The sequence below is a fragment of the Spea bombifrons genome, chromosome 5 (genome assembly GCF_027358695.1).
Source record: "Spea bombifrons isolate aSpeBom1 chromosome 5, aSpeBom1.2.pri, whole genome shotgun sequence".
NCBI lineage: Eukaryota > Metazoa > Chordata > Amphibia > Anura > Pelobatidae > Spea > Spea bombifrons.
The window spans coordinates 98881603-98903532 of NC_071091.1; the positions used below are offsets into that span (position 1 = coordinate 98881603).

A 21930-nucleotide genomic window follows, 5' to 3' on the forward strand; every position below is an offset into this window, starting at 1 on the left:
TTATATATATATATATATATATATATATATAATTATATATATATATATATATATATAATTATATATATATATATATATATATATATATATATATAGGGTTTTCTGTATATAGGGTTTTGTTGCCCTACTCACTGCTATCATTTGAGAACCCTGTAGTTTGTGTATAAAGTAGGGCTGGCCGAGAACGATAAGTTACCCCACTCGTTTTGTAACATTTGTGAGACTTCCAGTTCTCAGTTCAAATGCATTTTTAACTTGACAATGTGATTATTTAATGTAAATACTGAAGCTGAGTGGGGCGTAATGTATAGTACATGAAGATGTTTTGATATACCATCTAACTCTGCAATGAACACCTCAGTGAGAATATTTCATTCGCATGATGACTGACATTATTTGCATGGTCTTGACCCTCATCACCCCTACTACTTGTGACTTTTGTACATACCATGACTTAGGGCCAATGGTGTGACAACAAAAACAATATACAAAAGTTGTGTTTTTCTTCATGCCTGGTTCATGCCTGGATGAGCGTACGTCTGGATGATTTCATCTTCATCTGTCTATTAGAAAGCAATATTTTGTGTATCAACAGGCCTTCACATTTTAGAGATGGTGGTCATATTCTGCATTGATCTAATATTACTCGATCCTTCTGGTTGTCACTTTGCTTTCTGGTCCTGCTGGTGACTTAGTTAAAGATAACTCTATGTACCGAAACCTTAAGTTTTGAAGAGTAAGGGTAGTTGAAAAGTTACCACCTAGAATGATTAGATAGATAGATAGATGATAGATAGATGATAGATAGATAGATAGATAGATAGATAGATAGATAGATAGATATTGATACTGTTGATGTTATATTCCAAACACCTAGTACACGAGGGGTATAGTATAGCTTGTGGGAGTAAAGACATGTTTCATACCACTAGATGGAGGTCTTGGGAAGTACAGAAATGAAAGCACACATAAAAAGCTCTTAAACTAAAATGAGGTGGAGCAGAAAGCCAAAAAAGGGGAAAGCTTCACCAAGGCAACATAGTAAGCAGCACTGCGTTCCCGAGCTTCAGCCATATATTCTAGAAGAGCGAAAAACTTTGTGGAGGACTACTGCTTAAACTAATATTTATTAGCAAGAAGTAAGACATCTTTTATTTTTATGGGTATTCAAGGAAAAACATTTGTGAACTTTCTGGATATTTCAGTTTAACTCAACAGTATCAATAATTTTGAAAAGGTGAGTGGACAATAATTATTTCACTAATATATAGAAATTGTGAAAGTTTACCACCGAATGACATATTTTCCGGGTTTTATATGAATTATAATCCATAGATGTGTATAAGCTTTATCGATATATTCATTTATCTAGTATCTGACAGAAAAGCAAATTACCGCTTTACCAAAAAGTAAAGTTATAAAGGAAAGACATCAGTCAAAAAGGCTGCAGATATTCCATCTCTCCTAATTCCAAATGTCGTTACAGGTACAGGATTGAATGATGTACTCATCTCAGGTGTCACTTATCTAAAAGGTTACGGTAAGTTCTCATAAAAAAACATTGGGACTATTTGTCTGGAAAGTATATTATGTATGTATCTACGTATCCATCCATCCATCCACCACAAATTATAAAAGACCATATGCAATGTGGGTTATCAGGGCCAGACTGGTGATGAAATGTTGGTGGTCGGCGGCACTTTAAGGCCAGCAGTTGCCTGAAGACATATCCAGCCTTGTGTAGAACCCCCAACCATTATAGTAATAAACTATCCACTCAAGGGAAGTAGCGTTTAGTGGATGAAATATAAGAAGTCTGTCTACAGCTGTACAATAGCTTATTAAAGACAATTACCACTACTTAAGAAATGCATAATGAATTTAAGAATCTCATATTCTAACATTATTATTAAGATAATTATATTAACTCTCTTCGAAATCGTGGGTGTTCTATGTAACTATCGTTACTAGCTACTGTCCATAGAACATATTGTTTCGCAAATTGTCACAGTTAATGCCCAAAGAAATCTAAATCAGCTGATCTGACACTTCTGTCGTTAGTAAATCTGGTCCTATCAGTAACTCTTGGATGCACTGGTAGAAAACATTTACTCACCTACACTAATGAACATCTACTCACCTACACTAATGAACATCTACTCACCTACACTAATGAACATCTACTCACCTACACTAATGAACGTCTACTCACCTACACTAATGAACATCTACTCACCTACACTAATGAACATCTACTCACCTACACTAATGAACATCTACTCACCTACACTAATGAACATCTACTCACCTACACTAATGAACATCTACTCACCTACACTAATGGACATCTACTCACCTACACTAATGGCAGGTGCAGATTATACCGATGAGTATTTACAAGGTTTTTTTAGTTTTTCTGAGGTATTTAATTTTAGAATGTTTTTTCTTTGCAATTCAGCATATTATGTCACTTTTTTTTTGTAGCCACTGGCTGGTGGTAGCCAAACTGTGCTTGGATCATGAATAGGTTCCTAGTTTACCTCTTTGCTGTCATCATTCAAGCCGCATGTAAGTTTTCATTATTACCTTTTATTTATTAAGCGCCAACAAATTACGCAGGGCTGTACAATTTAAATGGAGCTTAACACACATAACAAATAGACTTTAACACATACAGATACATCAGGGGTTGAGAACCCTGCCTGATTCGCCATCTAGCCTCATGGTACTTTTACACAAGGTTCCAATCAGGAATGGTGGGCTTTTGAGAGCCTCGCTTGAGGCTTTTCATGTTCTCCCGAATACGAATGTACAAGTCTAATAATAATGCAGTGGGAACTCGTACCCTCATCCCGCAAGAACCCCCAGGTATGGCTATATGGTGTCATCTCCTGGCATTCTGCTTCAGTACCTTGGGTGGTTGCTAGACGGGTAAGGTAGGTGAACCCAACACAGATACACATATATATATATATATATATATATATATATATATATATATATATATGTGTGTGTGTATAAAATACATGCAAGAGATAGAGATTACAATATAGAATATCATACAGCATTATATGTGCAGCATTTTTTTTCACCACTTTTAAAAGGTCTATAAAAATGTCAAAGAAGATTTGTATGTTTTTAAAACGGACTTTAATCACCGATTATCTGCTCTACGCACTCTGAAACCCATTTCCTTTGTATTTCATCGCAGACGGACAAGTGAAAGTTTCCCAGATCATTCCAAGCTATGGAAGTGTTAACGGAGCGGTCAGAATTACAATTAAAGGACAGGGTGGGTACTGGAACGAAACTGCTCATAAATGCTACCTTTTTACCCTGCAGACCATACGAATTTTACACACAAAGTACAATTGTAAAGATTCAGTAATGTTTAACTGCGTTTTTCTATGTCTCTTTCCCAAGTCCTGCACTTTAAAGTTGGGTTATACAATAATTCTAGTAAAGGTGTTGGAAATATCATGAGTTTCCCCTCTGAGCAGTCACTTCCTACATGATATCCCCCCTCGTTAAGGTATTTCCTCTGCTGTTACCCTGGTAATTGTTGTTGATTGATTCAGAAAGCACTTTGTTCCTCTGAATTATAAATCTCCAGAAGAATAACACCAAAATAAAAAAAGCACAAGCTATTTTCTCATATATGTTCAGATTAGTGACCAGGATTTGAATTGGTCTATCCTCTGACTTGGCACAATCATGCTTGATCTGCAGTTCAGGGTCTTGTTTTTAATTATTAAGCAGGGTGAGCTCGGCCCTTCTTGCAGGATATGCTCACTGGGGTTTGGCCCTTATAATATGTGTTAACATTTATTCCTAAAATAATAATAATAATATAATAAAATAATAATAATAATAATAATAACAATAACAATAATATTATTATTATTATTATTATTATTATGATTATTATTATTATTGGACCTAAGATGAACAGTTACAAATAATAATAATAATAATAAAAATAATAATAATAATATAATAAAATAATAATAACAATAACAATATTATTATTATTATTATTATTATTATTATTGGACCTAAGATGAACAGTTACAAATAATAATAATAATAATAATAAAAATAATAATAATAATAATATTATTATTATCATTATTATTATTTCATGTTGGACCTCAGATGAACTGTTACACATGGTAAAGAGGAATCTGCTCACGCTCTTAGAATCTTACAATCCTTTTTTACTTAATATACCCCATTTATGTCATTAAAGTAGGATGACCAGGTGTCTCTGTTAACCTCTTCCTGATGTAACATTTTATAGGGATGAGAATTGCATTTCTATCATGCATAACCATAGTCTGTATTGGTTGCATGCTTTGCACCAAATTTAGGAAAAAATGGCTTTGGGAAAAAACATTCTTCTCGGAAGCCATTTTTTTTAGGCATACAATTGTAATCTAGTTATTTATGGCACTAAAAAGGCAAAGTAGAGCAGCCCTTAATTGTCTATATTACCAATCTTTTTTTGTAATTGAAGCCTTGTCCTTCTGCTATATTGGTTCAGGGGCTTGGATGTATGGAATTGATCCTTCATTGAGAGAGTGGTAGATCAATGGAACTACATTCCAGCAAGATGGTAGATGTCAATACAGTGAGAAAATACAAACATCCATGGGATAGTCATATGGCTATTCTGAACAAAACACGCTTTAAGTTTTTACAGCAGGGAATATGGGCAGACTAGATGGGCCGAGTGCTCCTTATCTGCCGTCAAATTCTATGTTATTAATCAAATAGACTGCCCAAGCGCTTACCGTATATTATTGATAGCAGGAGTATGCACATGTTACACAGGCAGCTATGGCTCAGTTTTAATGATCCATAGTTACCAAGTGGTAATAAATGACTCAGTTCTATTCAAATAAGAGTAGAAAAACATTAAAAATGTTCAAGAAGCTCCTGGAAATGTTCCATGCAGGCTCAATGTGGATGTTAGAGATAAGCTTGAAGTGATAGATAGTCATGTCATGGTCTGCTTGCACCGTAGCCTTTTCCTCTACACCCTTCTGGATAATTTCTTAAGATACTAAGATATATTTTACTTAAATTACGATTCATTATTTAATTTTCTGAAAATATATAATCATGAAATCCAGCATCATTTGAATGCTACATTGCACAATACTGTTAAAGGAGAATTACTTTTAGCCGTAAACGGAGGTTTGACTCCTTCCCGTGCATGAAAACTGAGGACTTACTTGTGATGCGGGAGCTGTACCCCCTTGGAATCTCACTTTAAACAGAAGATGCTTCATTTTTGACTGTAATGCTATAAATAGGACACTATGGAAAAACACATGCTTTGCATAAACATTTTGCCTGCTTTTAGTTTAACGCAAAGAGCATTAATCCACCTATGACAATATGATGATGACTTTTGCAAGAATGAGTTGCCTTTGCTGTTGCCGCCAGCAGATCACTGCATGCCCCTCACATGCCCCTTTCCAGACACAGTCCTTCTTCTGGAACCCAATGAAATGTATTATTATCGTTCTAAATGCCCAAGAAAAATAAATACCGTACATAACATTCCAAAGCAGATAAGTATCATTAGTGTTTGGACATTTGAAATCTTGGTAGGAATGATGTTGGAGCATATAGCACCCATACCTTTCACCCGTCCTAATATAAGTGGGGCAGTGACAATTTTTGGACATGGTACCACTGAGCTGCCTCAATGTGGGAATCATAGTCTGGTAAGGAGGAGCAGAAGATCTCCTCTAACCATCCTAAGCTTTTTTAGCACATACTTCAATCACATCTCCACCATGTCCTTCTCGTGGCATGCTAAAGGTGTGTGATGGAATATGACATATGAAGTATTTAGGGTCATGAGCATACCTTGAAATGAGAATGAGTATTATTACAGATCATAGATACAAAAAAAGTAATAGCCCAGAGCTAACATAAGGGGCATTACAAAGATAGGGGTAGGCTCTGTTTTTGTGGTAAGTACAGAAGATAAACCCAGAAGCCGTTAGAAGGGTTGCCATCAACTCCAATGATTATGAAACATGTTGAAAGTTGTTTCTGGACAACAAAAGACCAGAAGAGGGGAGGGGAAAAAAGGGGGGGTCAGAGGAAAAGAGAGAGGGAACAGAGAACAGGCCAGGAGGAGAGAAGCGCCCAACTATAAACCCTATGGAGAAAAGGTCAGCCATGGGCACCAGACTTTTTGGCATGACCTATGGGTGTTGTGGAACTGTCCATCTCTACAACTTCTAAAATCAGACATTAGCTGCAATTTTAATACGTTTCAGGGCTACCTGCTAAGATTGATCATATATTTTCTTTTCTGTAGGCTTTGCCGAGGCAAACCAGTTTAATTATGGAGATGGAAGTGACAATTTAGGAAATAGCGTCCTGCTGGTATCAGCCGTGTCATCAATACCCTGTGACGTGGAGAAAGACGCGAGTCATGCGACCCAGATCACCTGCTACACCAGGTAATCATTTTCTTACCTGAGAAATATAGGTTTATATTCCAATTTATACTCCAATCCCACCAATGCCTATGAGTGAAGCTGGTAGTGAAGTCAAATAAAAGGCATTGCATAAATATGTAGCATTCTGGGAACCTGTCATGTTAGTTATTCTTCCAATGTTGTGATAAAACTGATGCACCCCTGGAAAGATTAAGGACAAACCTATATAGCTCTACCCAAACCACCTGGTTCTTTTCTTTAACCACTTGACATACAGTGAGTACATAATACCACAATTCACCCCTAAAGAGTAGCTTTAGGTTTTTAGGGGACCTAAGTAGAAATATTAGGTCGGTCACTTATGTTGCATTTAATAGTTTGCTTTAGAAAGAAACATTGTAGTCATTTGTGTTGAATGAGGAACACCCAGAGATTGTGTCACTTAGGCTGGAACTAAGTTCCACCTGGTCATTGAGGAGACTCCAGACAAAACTGTAGAGTTCTAGTTTTTCCTTGATGGTAAGGTTTTGTTTGTCTTCTCGCTACAGTGGTTGGCCTTGCGGTGGTTGGTTATGTACAGATTGCAAACTATGAAAGATGCACTTTACTGTTAATTGCACAATGAGAGAACACTGACATTGATAACATCATTGCCTTTTGCAGACCAATGCCAGAAGGCAGTTATGTTGTAAGGGTGAGTGTGGATGGATATCCAGTAGAAGACACTAACACCTGCGGGGGCAAGTTGCAAGACTACAACAACTGTGTATTTCAGGTATGGGTAATTTAGGTTAAATGACTTTTTCTATACTACTTTTGCTTGGAAAAAAAGTTAAACATTTGGAATAATTGACTGTAATGCATCAAAGAAATGTATTGTACAGCCATTTACAGAAATTAGTTAGACTTTTTAAAATATTATGACATATAGCATCAAAAGCATCTTTAAAGTCCTTGTTCTCCACCTACTTGTCATCGAATATATTATCTTTTTAATTAAAATCTCCCTACACTATGGAAAACTCTTTGGTTTTCATCAGTACCATAGCTATAAACAAGGTGAAGGCTTTAACAATATCCGCAACCAGTTATATGGTAGGTGCTGTCAAAAAATGTATTGTAATAAATTATTATTATAGTATTAACCCCTTCGCGACCTTTGCCGGTTCAGGACCGTCATGACAAGAAGGTCACTAAATGACCTTTGACGGTCCTGAACCGTCAAAAAGTTAAATAAGCTTAGAAAGTGATCAAGGATCACTTTCTTCGCTTAAACGACCTTGCTGCAATGCCTCGATGTCGAGGCATTCAGCAAGGCCGAGATCGGCATCGGGGGCCATGTCTGGCCCCTCCCCGGGGCGTCAACAGCCGCCATACATTGTATGGCGGCGGACGCCCGTTTTAAAAGCGTTTAGGAGGCGATCAACGATCGCCTCCTAAACTTAAATGGTGTCGCTGGAATGCCTCGATCAGGAGGCATCCAGCGACACCAAACACTTACCTTTAGGTGGGCTGTGACCGCTCCGGAGAGCGGTCACAGCCGCAGCTGCCGGTGATCTTCGCCATCAGGTAAGATGGCGGCGGCCCGGGAACTACAACAATAAAGACGAAAAAGTTCGCTAGAGGGTCTCCAGACCCTCTAGAGAACTGGCTCCACTTGCTGGTTGAATACAGGTACTGCATTCAACCATGCAAGTCAATGGAGCCCAGCTTTCTAATCACTATGTGATTAGTAAAATATTCAAAAAAAAAAAATAAAAAATAAAAAAATGGAAAAAAAAAAATGTGCTAACATTTAAAAATAATTATGCAGTGATGTCACTAGATGAACCATCCAGTACCAGCACAATGTGTAAAAAAAAAATATAAAAAAAGTATTAAAAAAAATAAAAAAATAAAAAAATAAAGTTTATTATTTTGAGCAAGTGCTAAAATTTCTCAAAAATCTCAGAGTTAAAATAAAAGCACTTCAAATACCCAAGGGGTGTCTAATATATAAAAAAATGGCTGATGGGGTAAATTGGAGTGGCCTAGCTCACAGATAGGGCATAGGTACAGACTGACCAAAATGGAGAAAAAAAGCGCACTTCCCAAATGTGGCATTTTAAATCTGAAACAACCCGACAAACCCATGCATGTCGGGTATCACTGCACTCAGGAGATGTTCCTGAACACATATTGGGGGGTTGTTTGACAGTGACATATACCAGAACCTGTATATCTATAACTAAAGTACAATTTGTGTGAAAAAAATTACTATTACAAAGTTTGACAAAGTGTAGTTCTATAATTGGTGCATGGAAAGGGTTAAAATAACAGCATTCGGAATACCCTGGGGTGTCTAGTTTTCCAAAATATATGGTTTGAATGGGTTAAATTGAGTTAACCGGCTTCAAAGATATTCCAAAGAGGAGATGGAGGCAGAATGACCAAATGACCACCTGGATTACGCATGCCCCAAAAGTAGCCTTTTACCAGCCAAACAATCTGACAAACCCATGCATGTGGGGTATCGCTGTACTCAGGAGATGTTCCTGAACACATATTGGGGTGTTGTTTGATAGTGACATATACCAGAACCTGTATATCTATAACTAAAGTACAATTTGTGTGGAAAAAAAAATAAAAAAAATTACTATTACAAAGTTTGACAAAGTGTAGTTGTATAATTGGTGCATGGAAAGGGTTAAAATAACAGCATTTGGAATACCCTGGGGTGTCTAGTTTTCAAAAATATATGGTTTGAGGGGGTTAAATTGAGTTAACCGGCTTCAAAGATGTTCCAAAGAGGAGATGGAGGCAGACTGACCAGATTTGTTAAAAAAAGATTTGGAAATCATAAAACGCTGCTTGTACTTATTGCCCTATAACATACAAAAAACAGCAAAAAAACATAAAAACATTGGGTATTTCTAAACTCAGGACAAGTAGTAGAATCTATTTAGCTAGTTTTTTTACTTGCTTTTTTAGGTGAGTAAAAGATTTTTCAAATAAAAGTCATAAAATGTCTTTTTTTTCAATTTTTCACCAGGTTTTTTTTATTTTTTTTATAGTAAATAAGATGATACGATCAAAATAATGGTATCTGAAGAAAGCCCATCTTGTCCTGAAAAAAACAATATATAACTTATGTGGGTACACTAAATGGGTGAGGAGAAAATTACACCTGAACACAAGCACCACAATAGTGTCAAAACAGCCTCGGTCCCACAGGGTAGAAAACGAAAAATGAGCCCGGTCCTTAAGGGGTTAAAATGGACATGACACTTTCAAAATATTTTCTCATCATATATTTGTATAGTGCTGTATTTAAGGTTTTGGGCTTTAATTTTAGGGGATAGGACTTTGCTTTTAGGCTTAGTATCCTGATTATGGGTTCTTGTCCTTAAACATTGTTGCTACTGCACACATCATACAGCTGCGGTGATGCAGAAGGGAGCTGTGCGATCCCATTCTAGACATATTTTACCCTAAATCCTCAGACGGTAATTATATTTTGGTAATAACTACAAAAACATACCACAGCGCAGCAGAGGAATGCAGTCTATCAAGACATGACACTTGAAAATTGTTAAGTTTGACTCGATATATCCATTGATAGGGGTCATTTCATGCCCTTTGAAATAGTTATTTTCCACAATGATTTTTTTTTAAAAGTTTTTATTGGCATGCTGGAAAAAATAATTTTATATACACTATATGGCCAAAAGTGTGTGGACACCCTCCTATTTATTGAGTTTGGGTGTTTCTGTCACACTCATTGCTTAAAGGAGTATACAAATCAAGCACATAGGCAGCCATCTCCATAGACAAACATTGGCTGTAAAATGGGTCATACTGCAGAGCCACCTCGTAAAATATCTGCCCTGCAAGATTTACGTCGGCTATTATCGTGGTGTGGAGGTGCCTAGGAGTGCCAACAGCTCAGCCATGAAGAGTTGGAACTTATACACTTATAGAGTGGGGGAGCCGAATGCTGAAATGGGAAGCGTGTAAAAATTGTCTGCCCTCTGTAGCATCGCTCACTACAGAGTTTCAAATGGCCTCGGTAAGCATCAGGAGATTCATGAAATGGGTTTCCAAATTGGCTGAGCAGCTGCACACAAGCCAAAGATCACTATATGCAATGGCAAGCATCGGCTGGAGTGGCGTGAAGCACATCGCTACTGGACTCTGGAGCAGTGGAAACGTGTTATCTGGAGTGATGAATCACATTATCTGAAACCTGTGTTGGAGGATGAAAGGAAAACTCTACCTACCGGAATGCCCATTGCCCATTGTAAAGTTTGATGGAGCAGGGATAAGGGTCTTGGGCTGTTTTTTCAGGGTTTGGTCTAGGATCCTTGGTTCTAGCGATGGGTAATGTTAATGCTGCAGGATACAAAGACATTTTAGACAACCGTATAATTCCAACTTTTCGGCACTGGTTTGGGGAAGGCTCTTTCTCCATTACTGTGCCACTGTGCACAAAGCAAGCTCCACAAATGCATGGATAGCCAACAAACTCATACAGATGTGATGGTCAGTTGTCGACATACTTTTGGTCATATGGTGTATAAGAGGTCTCTAAAAAATATGTTGGTTTTAATTCTAGGAGTTTTTGCCAGCACTCACATGGGATTTACAAAAATGTTCTAGGTGGGACCAAATAATTATCAAATAGGATATGTCATCTTAGGCCCTAAACATCTCAGTATCTCAGCCCAAGACTCCCCCATTCTCTGCCATTTTGTACAACCCACAGTTTTTTAACACACACACCTCATCCTTTGAGTAGGCCTGGACACACCACCCAGTTTCAACTTACATCCCACCTACAACCTTTTTATTATATTTCGAAGTATTGTCTTGTTGTTTGGTGGCATACCAATAGCCTGTACTTCCAGAACATCTGCAATGCAAAACCAGATCTTCCTGTGCAAACTGAAATGGCCCGGTGAAATATTCACTGTTTGGGCACCAGCAACTCTGAAATGTTGATGCACCACTCAATGGCCCAAAACGTTCCCTCTTTTATTTTAGTGAAGACATCACTTTAACTAAGACTACATTTCTCTGTAACCAGACAGCACAATAATTTGTATTTTTGTCTTTTTTTGCAGGCATTCCTTTACATTACCCCAGTAATATCTAGTATATCGCCATTAACCGGAACACCAGGTACATGCAATGTCTCATTTAGAAAACTTGTGTTTTTGGGGTTTTCGATATGTAATATTAGTTAGTTTTGAGCTTCAATACCCCATTGGTCCAGTGAGCAGCTCCATTAGGAGTATGCAAGATCCCCTGCATTAGATGTCTTATATAATGGATTTTTCTTGCATTGAGTGTTGCGTGACTACAGTTTAATACGTGTATAACAAAAAAAACAACAAATATATACCAACAATGATATATGTGACTACAATAAGGGGTAATAGGAACATTGTTTAATATCCAGTGATGGTTAGAATGCTCAGGCTTGGACTGTTAACAGTATTCCATGTTCACCCGATCTGCCACCGGGTGCTTCAGCCTTGGGTTATGTCATTTAGCAGCAGTTGCCCTTAAAGTGCCGGGCAATCCCCAGTCGTCACCGACAATGTTGACTATTCAGTAAAGCAAACAGGCTTTCAAACAGTCAATCTTCTTTTTCAACCTGTGGCTACGTTAAAAGGTGTTACTTGAAAAAAAGGTCAAACTAGATTCTCTTATGCAAACAAACCCAAAGCTTTTAAATACAGATATTAACATAGTTATTCCATGTTCTGTCACAGACTGTAGCATTTCTTCAGAGACAGACAAGAGACAGACACTTCATTTGTATAAAGGACGCCAATGTGTCACATAAACAAGAAGGGTGTTTTTTATGGGATATACAAAGCCTTCAGAAAAAAACAAATGTTTAGACAAGCTATTTAAAGTAACACCATATCAACACAACACCATTGTGTGTTTTCTCTCATCAACAAAATGTATTTTAATAAAAAGGTTTAGTATGGCGGAAGCCAATAACTGAATGGCGTTACACACAATAATACAGAAAATCTCAAATAGAAAAAAATGACCCAAAAGGATTTACATTTGGTACTCAATACAACGTTTCAACATAAAGTCTTCCTCAATGGGGATCTCGACTTTATGCCAAAGCGTTGGGGATCTTGCGTTTCACATTTTCCACTCCTCTGCCACATATGCTTGTATTAAGTATGTAAGTCCTTTTGGGTCATTTTTTCTATTTGATATTTTCTGTATTATTGTGGAATTAAACATGAGATACATTTTGCATGTACTTCTGGCTTTTTCTTCTTTTTTTTATATGCAGCTTCATTCAATTATTTGTCTTTATTATATATATATATATACCTGGTGGGCACAGGTTGGAGTATTTGCCCCTATACATACAAATCCGGTTGTATTTTTATTTTAATACTATTGGTATTGCATTATTTCCTTGTTATATTAGTATAGTGGAAGCACCATCATTCTTTTTAAAAGGGTTGCCTCAAAATGGACATTCTGAAAACAAAAACGGACCCTATGAAATCCTTAAACACTTTCTACACATTCGCGCGCATACAACAGCCTCTGCACTCCAAATACCTGGGGGAAGGGGCAAATGGGACAACATCAAAATTTAAAGGGACCACGCAGCTATTATATGCATAAAGTGAACATGATGGACTGGGGTGTCCCTTTAACATTGGGGGGGTGGTTTGTTCAATAATTTGTAAAATAAACTAATGTAAATTTCTTGTGGATCGGACCATCCTATTAGTCGCCAGGCTTATAAGACCTCATCTCAAACTTTGGAACAATATGGCTATTTATACACAAGCCTCAATGTTGTGTCATTTTGTCCAGAATGGGGAGCTGACATGTTTTCTTTTCAAAACCAAATACTGTGGTAAGCAGGGCTGGATTTAAAGGTCAGGTACAGGTACGCATGAGTGCTAGCAGAGACAAAACATAAGCAATAAATACGTAAATTCCTGGTAGGAAGGCGATAACTGTAACTGGATGGCGTATGAAGTAAAATGACAATAATCACACTGTAGATCTTTTTGAAGTTATTTCAAAAAAGTAATTTTAATGTAACATTTGAAAAGCAACAAATGTTGCAAAAGAATCCGAATAAAATACTTTTTTATACTTCTATTTTCATGGAGTGCCGGCGTTCCTTTATTTGATCCCAGGAGCAATTAGAATGGATTATTAAATACTCCCGCCTATAGGTTCAGGGATTAAATCCTTTTTTAGGTTATCACTTTTTTTTTTCAACGAACATATGAAGGAAAGAACAGAATCAAGAAGGGAAGTTAATATGAGTCTTGTTTGATGACTGTATTCGAATGAATCTTTCTAAGGCCAAAAACCATTCCGTTTTGTTACAGGCTCCATGGTAACAATCAGAGGCAGAATCTTCACTGATGTGTACGGGAGTAACACGGCCCTGAGTAGCAACGGCAGGGATGTTCGCATATTAAGGCAAGAAGCAAAGTATTTTTATGTACAATAGTAATGGTGAATTTTAGACTTGTGCATTAATATTAATACAAATTAAAATTTTAATGAAATTTAGCAATTTCTGCAAACGAGCAGGATCCCCAGTGAAAAAAAAGGAAAACGATGCAGAGACCCCTCTCTTATTCACTCGTATTCATGCTTTCTTACACACTCATTCTCTCTCAATGTTTCACACTCTCATTCACACCCTCTCATGCTCTCTCTTAATGTCTCCCTACATTCTCCTCCAACCACTTCTGTGTCCCTGTCTCCTTTCCCACAGCTCAGTTTCTTCTCTCTCATCTGTCTTCTTTGTCTGCTTCTTCCCTCTTTCCGCTCAGTTAACCTGGCCTCTCCAGGCACTTCCACAAAATGGCATCGCCTCTGGCACAACCCAGAATAATGCATACAGATTCACAGAGAAGAGAAGCGCAGGAATAATGTGAGAGATTGTGTGAAAGAGTAGGACATAGAGTGAAAGAGCATAAGCAAGTCTTAGAAAGTGTAACTGAGGTGAACGACAATGAGTTTATTTTCTGAATGGAAAAGGGTCTCTGAATTTCGTCCGAACCAAAGAGCAGGATACGAAATTCGTTGTCTGAAAATGAATCGGGCAAAAACGAAACAAGAAATTTGTCTGAATCATTTTTGGTCTATTTGACAGTTGTCAGTCTAGCAGCATCTTAGATCCTGTATACATGTTTTCTGTTAGTGTATTCACTAAAAGTGAAAGTTATACTTATTTATTTAGCACTACGTTTTTCCTGATTAAGTTCTATTTTTGTTTCAGAGTTTACGCTGGTGGAATGCCTTGTGAACTACTCATGCCTAATTCAGACACGTTGTAAGTAGTGTATATATATATATATATATATATATATATCTGTAACAAGTAGACTTATAAATATTTTGTCTTTTTATATTAAAATATTTGGCACAATAATATATATATATATATATAATAGTAAAATCTTCACACAGACTACGTTTAGTAAATATAATAAATGGAACTTTATAGCAAAACAAAATGTCTACACTTCCTATGTTTATAATGTGTAAGCGAATAAAACGGGTTTTTGTATTTAAAAATGGAGTATTTAATTTTGTTTTGACATTCTCTTTAGAACGGTAGGTAAGTAAACAATGGCAGATCTTTAATTTTATTCAGTTCTAATGGTGTAATCATATAAAAACAACACGAAAACTTTTGCGAAGGCCGCTTTTTTGGCATATTCGTATTAAGCTTTCTCTTTAAAATTAGCAATTAGGCAAATTTTTGTATGTGGAAAGGATTATATCTGGGGCGGTTTCGGAATTCAGGAGTAGCATGAATAATGTTCGTAAGGCTGCATTTAGCTTTAGAAAATCTGAAGATGATTTTCAGTCAATAAGTTTTAGACTTTAAAATTCTGGGTTTTTAAAATAATTTAATTGTCATGTTTTTATATTGGCGCTTAGAGTAATCAATAAGATGGGTAGATTTAAACTAAACAATTTTTTAGGTATACAGTCTAATGGGATGGCATGAGATTTACAGACGTACTTTTTTATGACTCAGTTGTAATTTATCCGGAAATATGGTTGCATAATTCATTTACGTACTTTTCTAGATATGGACTGCAGCTTGATGGAATTGGTAGTGATTATGGGTCAATGATTTGCAAGCTTACGGGAACATATGTTGGTAAGATATCCATAGTTTTCTTTCATTTGTCTTAAAACGCAATAGTCAAAGGGTTTAAGATTACATTTTACGTATTCTTTTGCAGGGCAACACAATGTCAGCTTTATTCTGGACAGCAACTATGGAAGGTAAGTTGCACTGAAGATAACGTATATAAACATAATAGAATTCTATTTACTTAACACATACCTTCTTAACGTGCATTTACTGGATTACTTTAAAGAAGGATCCTACTTGAATGATGGTCAAACCAAAGTAGGCATGTGACGTAGGTGCAGCTTCTCCTCACCTTCTATAAGACCTCCTTGAAAACTTTTCATCATAGTGGCTCTTTATACATAACTGAATGTTAAAACATCTTAAGTCAAAGTAAGCAAATGGATTAGATGCTACCGCTTAGCCCCATCATTGTTTCGATAAAAATGGTCGTGTAGGCAAATGCCTACTGGACAGGGGGAGGCTGGCAAGGAAAACCGATATTTCGGCAGCAAATACACAATATTTGGATCCTTTCTGTGATCCTACTGTGGATCTTACTATGGAACCCCTATTCCATGAAACACCCTTCTGGTGAATTTATGTTGGATATGATTGGACACGGAGCATGTTGTATCCCAAAAATGTCCTGATCTACTTTGTTACTGGCCCACTTGTCTGAGTTTCCTCCTGGACCAAAAATTGCCTAAAGGTAACTTTTACGTGATAAGTGAGATTTTCAAAATACTGTAACACGATCAGGGCTGGATTTACCTTCCAGGTCCAGCTTTTAGGGGTTAAGGAAAAAAGTTTTTTATAGGTGGGATCAAGAAAAAAAATAGAGCATGAATGAAATGCGTGGATCATACGGCCTCTAAATCTGCTGTCCTTGGTCCTGGAGTTGTCACTGCCTTTTATTAAGTTCCCGTAGGATCTCAGGCTTGCAAGAACACGCTATAAATAATGTACTAACAAATACTATTTTTAAATGACATTAATAGTTCATTTTACTTTACAGGAGTTTTCCAACAATATCCAATTATTTTGTGTCTTCTGTCAATAAGATTTCTATGTTCCAAACCTATGCAGGTATGTTTGCAACTTAAGAATTTAGAATGTCAGAAATCAAAATATTGAGTGATTAATGTATTGACCAGCTCAGAAACATGCACACATGGAGTTGGCCAAGTAACTTGAGTGAAACCTCAAACCTTTTCATTCAGTGGGAGATATTTTTCCAACCGCATGTTTTAGTAACAGGAGATGTTTTAATATGTAAGAGATTGTACACACACCATAAAATAATAGGTAATTCCTTTCCTAACCTGAAAAACTAAAACTCGCCAACATATAAGTGCACATGCCATGTAGAGGGTAACACAGATATAAGGTGCACTAAAATGTGATATGTAATGTGAAATTATTAATAAAATCATGCTAAGATACATGTCATTACTGTTATGTGCCTTATAATAATATTAGTACATTTATATATTATTATTTGACAAATCTTGATCAACAGCAACTGTTTTATAATATATTAAATATTATATTTAAATTTTTTAAACTTGGTCAAAGAACTGATTTACAGATTGGAAAAAAATAGCTACAGAAGTGTTGGCGAAATAAAGCTTGATTGCTACTTTGTTTAATCAGCTTAAAATATTCTACATAAAATGGCATTCTTGTACTTCTGTACAACCTATCACGTGTTTTTGTTCCAGAGATTACTGGCATATTTCCGTCCAGTGGAAGCGTAGAAGGGGGCACGCTTATTACAATCGATGGACGCTTCTTTGATCAGACAGATTCTCCAGCCAAGGTCCTTGTAGGAGGTATGTCTAACCCTGTGTGAAAGGAATAAATAGGCCTGATTTGGCCTAGTCTGCATGGGTGCTAGACCAAGATCCAAGCTGGAAGTGGCAAAAGCTCTTCATCTCGTTCCATTATTAAGTCCCCTGGTCAAGCAAAAGTACCTGTCCCAGGGGGATGAGCCAGCTTGGCTGGTGTATAATTTCAGCAACCTGGGACAGGTATGGCTCAAACCCAGCTCACCTTGCACCGCAATATGGCTGGCTGGCCCATCTCTAATATTGTGCAATAATTAACATCAGCCTGAAATCTAAGAATACAATGGTTGTTTTTTTTGATCTAGGTATCTACCAAATGCCTATTTTATCATATCTGTCAATAGTGTAATTATAACTAAATCTAAACTTCCAACTACTACGATAAGTACAAAGCGTCAATGTTGTATTTCAAGAACCATCATGTATATTTAATGCATTATTGGGGGAGTTAACATGCTATATAAAAATAAAAAAGCTGGCACATGTTGCCCAGGTATCTTTTTACTTTCTCAGATCATTGCGAGGTTTCTTAGTTTTTCTTGTTTTTCTTTATGATTTCTGCAGGTCAGGACTGCGTTATTATTGAACTAACGGATACAAGAATAACATGCAGAGCTCCGAGAAAGCCCCTCATTCTCCCTGCTCTGTACCCTGGTGCGTGATGTGAACAAGCATTCAGTGACATATACTCGGGCGACTGTTATGTTGTTTCTATTTGGTATTTAGTATCTTTAACATTTTCAATTTTGGGGCTCCTATGTTTAATGTGTGTTAAAAAAAAAATGATTGCATTTCATATAATGATAAATTCTAGCGACTTATAGCACAGAGCTACCCTGGGGGGGGGTAGCGGCTGGCGTTTGGGGGTCAACAATTAGTGTAGTAGTTGATGTCCCATAGACTGGCCAAAATTCATGGGACATCTAGTGCAATAGGTAGTCTACAAGATCATAAAGTTTGTTTTTTTGGGGTTTTTTTTTTAACACTGTTTGAATCTGTGTTTTTTTAAATCAGATTTGTTTTCTTTTTAACATAAAAAGGTGGCAGGGGGCTGAAGTTAGAAAGATGGATCAACTCACAATCTTTGGACTTGGCCATAACATTTAACGAAAGCACTACTGGGTATGTGGGAGCGAGCTGGGTGGACAGCGCCTCAAAAACATGGCCAGATGAGAACTCCAGATTTATTGCTCGATTCAGCGGCTTCTTGGTGGCACCAGAGACAGACTACTACAATTTCTACATCAAGGGATATGATAGCTACGCTCTGTATTTTAGTGAATCTGGAAACCCCGCAGATAAGGTACAAGTCAATAAATAAGTTAATATTTATTTGTGCACTCAAAATCTGCAAGAACCACATGTGCGTTTCATAGTCTTCCATATGGCAGTAACACCCTTGGACAAGAGTACAAAGATCCTCTAGCAACTCACTATAGTGTTGGCTGCATCAGCCAGCCCTATGGATAATATAAGAGGATGGTTGGGAACTTAGACACAGAGGAATGGCCCAAATGTATTTGGCACCTAGGCTATTCACTCATTCGGCCATAAGCCAGTAAGTCTTTTGCACCACCTTCTGCATGATCTTACTCTATAGTACAGGGAAGAACCTAGACCTCAATGCCCATGGGCAGCCACTTCTATTACCTATACAGGAGGGCTGGCTCTGCCATCCTGACTCTGTCAATGCTCATTGCCCATTCCTGTCTATCAGACACTAGCCAGAAAGACTGAATAGATGGAACATAAGAAGGGCCAGGTCATGAAGGAATTATGGCTGTATCTTACTCTAGTGGTTCCAGATTATTAGCAGTTTAGGCATTTGCCCTCCTGTTAGCCACAGACATCCCCTGTATAAAATTGTTTACTGTAATATGCGTTGCGCTAACCTTTTTAATGGTATCTACTCGTTGAATTATCTGTATTACGTATTTACCTGTATATATGAAGCTGTAGAGGAATGCTATTGCATGTTTTTGTTACAGGTAAAAGTTGCATATGGCCAATACTCATCTCCTTCTTATTATAACTATGGAAGTCAAAAGTCAGAACAGTTCCAGCTTCAAGAAGGAAAGCCGTAAGTTTGTGTCTTTTGGCTATAATATGGATATAGTTTATTGGTGTATTCCCATACAGCGTTATCACCAGTAATGGAACGCAGAGGTCAGGGAGAAATGTACTCCCCTGCAAATATTTTATTCCTTACTGGCAAGTATTAGGGTATCGAGAGGACATGTACTGTATAACGGTACGCCAAATCTTAACCACAAACACATGCTCCTCATTCAAAGCAAAACGTTAAAGAAAATATTAGTGTAAAGAAAATAATATTAATGAATGTGCAGATTACATTCATGCATGTTACTTTATGTAGCCCCCCTGGGCAGAAATCAGAATAACAAGAAATAACTGAGCCACTTACACATTTAACATGTTTAACTGAGAATCACAGATCCGTGGAAGCAGATTTCATTTGAAAACAAGCGAGATTTATGTAGTGCAAGAGTAGACTGGATGCAATTTATCTTGGTTACTAAATATTCACCGGTTTTGAAATGGTTAAATTGTAAAAAAAACATTTTATTGTGTCTGAATCAGTAATACATTTCTCCTTTATATGGTAAATGAATGGAGCTTTACTTTATTTCTGCCATTTATGCAAATGAAGTAATCCCTGCTCATTACAGGTGCCACATTGAACTACCTGCTACAAATGTAAAAAAAAAAAAATTATATATATATATATATATATATCTATATATAGATAGATATATATCTATCTATATATATCTATCTATATATATATATATATATATATATATATATAACATTATTTTCAAATTAGATGAAAAACTGCTTTAAAAGAAAATGTACCATGGACCAGGTTCCATTAAAATACTTCCATGGGGCAGGTTTAATTCAGTAGTGATGTTTACTGTCCTAAATCCCAGAAGAAAGACTTTGATAGACGAATGATTCACATACAGTACAAAAGAGTTTCAAATCTGACCCTTCCAATACCCGTGCATATTTAATCACCTATTTAAGTAAAGGGTAAAATTGTCTGCTCTGTGCATGTGCCGGGTGTCACTTTTACCGTTCTAATGTAAATCAGTCATTCTAGCTAATATACATTTAAGATGTTGTAACATTTGGTGCGCCCCGTTGCACTGCTTGGCTAAAAAAATCTCCATGTAGCCTTTTAAGCGGACACAAAACAGTTTTAAAACTATGTTGAATCGCACACATTTTTTACCACCATGATCACAACCCATGTTTCTAGTGGAACCTTTAGTTAGCAGAGTAATACAGTACCTTAGTGTGTGTATATATATATATATATATATATATATATATATATATATATATATTGTGTTTACATGCAATAATCACATTTTAACATTTGTTTGGAATTTATATTTGTTAACGGTAATTATAATGTAAATCAGGTTTTTAACAAATATAATATATATATATATATATATATATATATATATATATATATATATATATATATTATTACCTTGAATATTTATCACCTTGTATTTTTGTTTTTATAGCTATTATATTGAGTTTTACATCCTGAAAATGAATTCAGTGGCAACAGTAGATGTCGGCCTGTACAAAAAAGGCAGCTCCTATATCGAACAACAGACAAGAGATGCGGTTAATGAAATACAGAATATACAATCACAAACAACTCAATTACAGGAAAAGCAAGTATGTACATCATGAACTACGGCATTTGATTTTTTTCTCAATTAACTTCTATTTCTACATATTTTATGCGTTTAAAGAACAAAATGATGGTATTTAGTTGTTAAAAAAATTCCTGGAGTTATTCTCTTGTTACTGTACTATTATTGTTATTTATAGTAAATTATTTTTTCAGATTATTACTTTACAAAACTGGAACAAGTCAACATCTGTAGGGGAAGTGCAAACAATCAGAGTTACAAAGTACTGCGAATTGGCTTGTTCAGCCCTAAACTTCAAATTAATCTATGACAGCGAGGCGACAGGTGAGGTGTTTTACAAATATGATGTCAGTTCTTTCACGATTTGTTCAACAAATAGACGTCCTTGTCACAGAGCTGAATGACTGTAAATCAGGATATCACACGCATTCTGTAAGATAAATTTAATAATTTAATATTGTTTAACGAGAGTCAACTCTTCCAACATTAATTCCAAGGCGAGAAAAGCAAGCCTTATTATACCATCACTGATATGGAAAAACATAGGCTTTATCCATAACACATTTTTTTTTTTTTTTTTTGGATTTTTTTTTCCAAAATTTTTTTTTTGCACGTTTTAAACAAAAAAAAACATTTTTTGTAACATATCCCTTTTTAGTATAATATGAAAAAACAGTAGGACACTTACCAATTACATTATTACAAAATTTTATGGAATATTTTAAGACAAGTTATTTTCAGGTTCAACACCGCCATAAAGGGGTACATGA

At 36.3% G+C, this 21930-nt stretch overlaps 1 protein-coding gene across 1 annotated transcript in view; it reads left to right on the top strand.

Moving 5' to 3' along the window:
• The first annotated feature begins 2495 nt into the window (after positions 1-2495).
• The window catches only part of PKHD1L1 (PKHD1 like 1), a 67186-nt gene continuing 47751 nt past the window's right edge, over positions 2496-21930 (top strand). Inside the window, exons 1-16 of the mRNA XM_053466545.1 lie at positions 2496-2568; positions 3212-3292; positions 6341-6485; positions 7128-7239; positions 11567-11624; positions 13838-13931; positions 14740-14793; positions 15560-15633; positions 15719-15761; positions 16628-16698; positions 17334-17444; positions 18024-18113; positions 18500-18762; positions 19448-19539; positions 21023-21182; positions 21355-21484. Of these exons, the coding sequence (XP_053322520.1) occupies positions 2520-2568; positions 3212-3292; positions 6341-6485; positions 7128-7239; positions 11567-11624; positions 13838-13931; positions 14740-14793; positions 15560-15633; positions 15719-15761; positions 16628-16698; positions 17334-17444; positions 18024-18113; positions 18500-18762; positions 19448-19539; positions 21023-21182; positions 21355-21484 (1627 nt within the window). The 5' untranslated portion in view covers positions 2496-2519. The remainder of the gene's footprint in view (positions 2569-3211; positions 3293-6340; positions 6486-7127; positions 7240-11566; positions 11625-13837; positions 13932-14739; positions 14794-15559; positions 15634-15718; positions 15762-16627; positions 16699-17333; positions 17445-18023; positions 18114-18499; positions 18763-19447; positions 19540-21022; positions 21183-21354; positions 21485-21930) is intronic.